The 6213-nt window shown below is 35.1% G+C and overlaps 1 protein-coding gene across 4 annotated transcripts in view; it reads right to left on the bottom strand.

Moving 5' to 3' along the window:
* MSH3 (mutS homolog 3) overlaps positions 1-6213 on the bottom strand; it is a 229874-nt gene that overhangs the window by 153648 nt on the left and 70013 nt on the right. For 3 of the 4 annotated variants that reach the window (XM_069085027.1, XM_069085028.1, XM_069085030.1), the window contains exons 9-10: positions 5713-5822; positions 4666-4780 (exon numbers count right to left, since the gene is read on the bottom strand). The exons of the other annotated variant lie outside the window; for it this stretch is intronic. In XM_069085027.1, coding sequence (XP_068941128.1) covers positions 4666-4780; positions 5713-5822 — 225 coding nt within the window. The remainder of the gene's footprint in view (positions 1-4665; positions 4781-5712; positions 5823-6213) is intronic. 4 annotated transcript variants of the gene reach the window in all.

Below are 6213 nucleotides of genomic sequence, written 5' to 3'. Positions count from 1 at the left end.
GTGACTTCTATGTTGATGATTTGGGCTAACCTCTTGGACCTTGTTGGTGGGTCTGAGTTGATTTTACAAGCAGATAGTGAATTGATGATGGTGCTGGCAATGTGCATGAATATTATTGTGGCTCTGTCAAGCTTTGTCTTCCCAGAAACAGGAACTGTGAAGGACTTGAGGTAGACTGGACACTGTGAACTTCAATATGGAACAGGAACAGGACAAAGAACTGGACAAGGAGCTGGACAAGGAACTAGGAGCTGCCTGCCTTTAAACCCAGGTGACAGTTGGAGCTGGGATCATGGAATAGGAACCATGCAAGATGAGAGCCAGCCTTGAGTCAAGCTGAAAGATGACTTTACTTGGATACTGTGTACTGACTGAGAAGATTATGATTTACTATGACCTAGAAGTGGAGAACTTTGACTTTTGTACTTTGTGATTGAATTAAGGATTTTGTGATTGACTAAATGAAAGTACCTTGTTTAAAAGTATGTGACCACTTTGGTGAAAACCATGTGGCCATTTTAGTGATAAACTGTTGGGTTGTGACATGGTGAATGCTGTATTTTGATTTTCTGTGATAAGTTGTAACATTGTGAATGCTGTATCTTGATTTTCTAGGAATGTTTTGCTCTGATTTGTTAATGAATAAATAGAGGGCTCACTATACTATGTAATCAGAATCTTGAAAGCTGTTCACAGCAGCAGTCCTCCGGAAAGCTGCTCATACATGGCTTTACACTGACTAAAAGTTGTACCTTACAACATGCTCAATGACACATCAGCATATGCTCACTGACCTGAAATAGCCAAGTAACAAAATTATCTACCCATGTGGAGGAAGACAATAAATTTTATGTGCTTCAAAATGAATAAGTAATGGATGACTATAGTCATGGGAAATTTTGGGGGTAGAAATTTTAAAAAGAAACTTTTATAATATTTTACTGATATTTTAAACAACTCAAAAAGCCTAGAATTTCTTCACTGTCTGGGATAGAAAAAAAGACTCCAGGATGCAAGATTATCATCTCATCTAAGAATCTGAGGTTTGTAAAAAGAAATTTACTTTATTGTTATTCTATTTATGCTTATAAATATGTATTATATGCTTTATTATATTTACATGAATAAAAAGATAATGTCCACTAATATTACAATTTCAAAAGATAAGTCAATCACAATTCCTCTGAATAGTCAGACAAAAAAAGGACATTAAAAATTCCTCATCCATTAGTTATATGAACATAAATTTCATTTTTCTTTAGAATGTTAAGCAAAAAAATATCTAAAAACAAAATGTTCCCTTAGAATTATCCTCACAGTTTATAAATTTACTACCTTTTCCTACTGCTTAAGTTTGCACATACATGCAAGTCAATAATACAATAAAAAGTTTCAGAAAAGGAGTATTATCTATTCTACACACTACTTATGACTGATTCTGTAAGAAAAATTGTTCTCTTAGAGTTAAACATCTAGCCTAAAGTCGATTCATTTTGGAAAACCTAAAAGGAATATATCTATGACTTGGATTTTCAAAGGCATTTTAAATGTATCTCATGTTTCTCTGCTTCTCTTTCTCCTCTTATTACAGATTAAGGAGAGTAATCAAAAGAATCTTTGATTTTTCTTAACAGTTCTTTGTATAAATAGTTTTATTGGTCTTTTGAAAGAGTTAACTGAGTTAGGTCAGAGAGTTACCAAAAAGAAAAGAAAATACTTCTGGAATTTGCCTCAAACTAGTATGGAGGGCAAAGAGAATTTTGTTGTGATGCTGTGGAAGACTTCTTGTTGACACAACTGGCAGATGAATGAGTCCTGGGCATGAGGGAGAAGAAGGAACCAAGGGTGACACTGAAGTTGTGAACCCAGTTGACTTCAAGAATGGTGGCACCATCAACAAAACTGAGGCCGTTTTAAAGAGTGGGTTTTGAGGAAGAAAGAAAATGAGCTCTGTGTTCTGGACATGCTGAATGTGAGATACCTACAGGATATCCAGCTGGAAACGTCCAGTGGTTAACTGGTGATGCAGACTAGAACTTAAGACAGAGAACAGGAATGGCCACATGGACATGTGTGCAGGAAGGAGCTAGTAAATGGGAAGAGAAGGAAGATCATGCTGGGGAGAGGGAGGGAGGTAATTGTGGGGGGAGTAACTGTCAGAAGAAACGAGAGAAAGAAGTGACAGAAAGACAAAAAACATGAACAGAGCACATTTTGTAAAACAACGATTCCCGGCACACTGTGTTCATTCCCTTTTTGGATGAGGCTGATTAGTCAGGAAAACGCTCCAGACATAGTACACATATCTCAGCAGAGCACTTGACAATAGCTCAGGGTGTGTCTATGGCAGATGTGGACAAGATAACAACACACTTAGGCAGACTAGGAGCTAGTTCAATGACCATCCTCAAAGAGTAGTTATTGATGGGCTGATGTCAAGCAGAAGAAGATTTCTAATGGAATAACCCAGTGATTGTTCTAGCTAAAGGTATGACTTAAAAGGAGGAAGAGAGGACATCCCTGTCAAATTTTTCTGATGACAATTTTAAGTGTTAGCCTATAATGCTGGACAACAGACTATAGGTCCAGAAAGACTGAACAATGGCTAGCTAAACAATGGGTACAATCAAATAACTTGAAGTTTAAAGAGAAATGCTACTTGGATAAAAAAAAATCAACTTCACAAATATAAGATGAAGAGATGTGGCTATACAACAGTTTCTGTACAGATCATCTAGGTGTTTTAGTGTACTGAAAAATCAATCTGAGTGACATAGAAGTCCCAAAAATCAATGTTACCCTAGGCTACATGAAGAACTACAGTATTTATAATGAAGGAGAAAATAGTTCTGCTATACTCTACTTAAAATCAAGTCAAATCCAAAATACCATATTATTGCAGGGTACCACATTCTAGGAAAGACATAAATGATCTGGATCACATTAAGAATATGGTGGGGAGGGTGGCTAGGTGGCGCAGTGCATAGAGCACCGGCCCTGGAGTCAGGAGGACCTGAGTTCAAATCCCGCGTCAGACACAACACAAAAACTAGCCGTGTGACCTTGGGCAAGTCACTTAACCCCAATTGCCCTCCCAAAAAAAGGGCAAAAAAAAAGAATATGGTGGGGGGCAGCTAGGTGGTGCAGTGAATAGAGCACTAGCCCTGGAGTCAGGAGGACCTGAGTTCAAATTTGACCTCAGACACTTAACACAAAAACTAGCCATGTGACCTTGGGCAAATCACTTAACCCCAATTGTCCTCCAAAAAGCAAAAACAAAAAAAAAAATATGGTGAGTAGGGCAAGAAAGGACTAGAGGACCATACCTAAAGAACTGGGGAATGTTAATTAGGAATAATAAAAAATATATGAAATATGGTTTATGTTCTTAAGTATCTGAGAGACCATCACGTAGAAAAGGGATTAGATTTATTCTGCTTGGTATCAAAGGAAAGTAACAAGAGGAAGCAGCAGAGGGGAAAATTTAGATTTGACAACAGGAAAAACTTTCTAACAAAGCCATCCAAAAAAGGGAATAGGGAGGAAATGAGTTCCCTCTCATTGCAGGTCTTCAAGTAGAAGCTGGCTTATCACTATCCCTTTTGCCACTAGCAGGAAAATTCATGCCTATGTTAGTAGCCCAGTATCCCTGTGGCAGGAAAAAGCAGTTCTATCTCCTATACTCTAATACTTTCTGTCCTCTAAACCTTCCTAAAACTACCTTTAAGAAAGTTTCTTCCCCTTAAACATAAGTATCCCACTTCTAGATCTATGCCTTTCCCTCAGAATTCCTTCCCAAGTTGGGGAAGGAGTTAACGAAGTCAAAATCTCAGGAAAGATTTGTAGGATCAAGGACAAGAAAGAATAATTAGTGATGATGCTGGGGATAAGAATTAGCAAGGGAGAAGAAACAACTCCATGGTGTTTTGTTTTTTAAGCATCAGGTACTGCACTGATATTTTCTTTGCATAAAAAATTATCATATTTACTCTAATTAGCTACTTTAAAACATTAGACTACATTCACATTTCCCAAGTTATTCCAAAAGAAAGGGCAATAAAGATACTTGACTTGTGGGAAAAAACCGCAAAATCAATCACTCATAAAAATCTGTCAAATTAACTACCCTGTTGAAGATCTTTATGATAAAAATTTGAAACAAGAATAATTAGGCCAGAGAACATTCACAAGTAAATTTTTAGTGTCTTTCAGTCATGTTTTCCCCAGTTCTGTTTTCAACTAAATAATGTAACAGAAAAAACCACTGATATTTAGAGTTAGAAGATCTGGATTCAAAGGCCAACCAAAGTACAGCCCTGAGACAATCTTCTCACCTTTCAGGGCCTCCGTTTCCTTATTAAATTAACAGGTTAATCTCTAAGATCCCTTTCAGCTCTAAATCCTTTCAGTATAAAGTACAAAATATTGTATTTTGGTTTGCATAAACAAAAGCCACTTGTGTTTCTTAATATTTCCTTTTGAGGCTAATGTGTTTATAAACATTATAGCAAAAATAAAGAATTCTTCTTAGGAAGAAAGTACTTTTTTTAAAATAAGAAGTGAACTTTTAGGGGAATATAAATTTCTATATATAAATTTAAAACAAAATTAGCAAACCTATCTCTCTTTTAGAAATAATTTTAGATTTAAAAAAAAAAGACTTACCTAGGATTGGAGAGCATTTTCTCCAAATTAAATTCTTTAAGGTAACGAATAACTGCTGCCAAAGCACAAATCACAGGCTTATCCAAATTTAATAATACAGAAAAACTCTGGGAAGCTAAGGGAAAAAAAGATTATTTCCTTCTATTAAAAACTATCATCTGCCACAATTAAAACACAAGTTATTAAATATCATTTATTTTATAATTATTCAAGTAATGAACAATTTTTAAATCTACTAAAAAGCCTTTTACAAATCAACAGCTACCTTGAAAAAGCTTCCTAATTAGAGCAGCATGATTTCAACTTCAAGTTTTTATGAATATCAATAACAATCATCATTTTAATGATCCCAAATCCAATGCATTTAAATTTCAATTTACACTGGTATCAAAAATGATCAAATCCTTTTCATGTAAAGGATGAAAGGAACCAAAGGTCATATGAAAATCAATGTTGGATCCAGAAATTTATCTCAAGCCTTCTGAATCAAATGGTTTAACCACCAGAGTATGCTGCTACTCTAGAGTTCAATATGAAAAAGCTTAGTAATGTCTGTTGCCTGAGTTATTATATATTCACAAATTTTGTGATGACCAATATTATTAAAATTAGATGATGGTACTAAAAATTTCTAGAAATGACAAAAATGGTATGTTCCAGTTGAATAAATGCTTCATGACTAAATGAATGAATGAATGATAGTCAAACTACTCTAAATTCAGGTGATCTAAATTACCCTGAACCATAGCCATTGCACTGACACTAACACTGAGATGTCCTCTTCAGGGAGAGGCAAAAAGCTGATAAGAATATACATACCATCTACTCCCACAAGAATCTATCACCCAAAACAGTAAACAGTTATGGTGTGCATTTATCATTAAAGTGGTAGCAATAGGGTAGGAAGCCCATTAATGAAATTAATTGACTTAGTACTCCTACATAGTTTCTATTCATTATAGATTAAGAATTAAGCATTTATACCTTTATCCAAATCCCAACTCAATAAAATATTGGAAATTTGCTTAGAAAGAATAAAAACTGTACCTTTGACATCAAGTACTTCTGCATAAAACTCAGTGATTTGTTGGAAAGCATGACTGTATTCAAAATAAAGGTTATCCATCCTTTCTACTCGAATTCTGTCATCCTGTACACTGAAAGAATTAAATGACAAATTCAATCATAAGTTGTTTTCTTAGCTAATCTCGTTAACTAGAAATGGAGAGACAACTTCTAGTCATCTTGAATTATCTGCTTTCAGATGCTTTCCTCCAAAATAACTCTGACCCCTCGACACTAACCTATAGTTTAAGGAAAATCAAATCAAAACTCCATATAGATAAATGTTCATTTATATTGTCATTTTATGTTGTGAGTTCCTTTATGCAGATCATCTTCTCAGGATTCCTATAAAAGGGCTCTAGGTAAATCTAAGATAGAAGAAAGAAAGAAGAAGGAAGAAGGAAGAAGGAAGAAGGAAGAAGAAGAAGAAGAAGAAGAAGAAGAAGAAGAAGAAGAAGAAGAAGAAGAAGAAGAAGAAGAAGA

Source organism: Petaurus breviceps, unplaced genomic scaffold (genome assembly GCF_028583685.1).
Source record: "Petaurus breviceps papuanus isolate PSGF00001 unplaced genomic scaffold, PetGlider_PUasm1.0 175, whole genome shotgun sequence".
Taxonomy (NCBI): Eukaryota; Metazoa; Chordata; class Mammalia; order Diprotodontia; family Petauridae; genus Petaurus; species Petaurus breviceps.
This window is presented reverse-complemented; position numbering and strand designations above follow the sequence as displayed.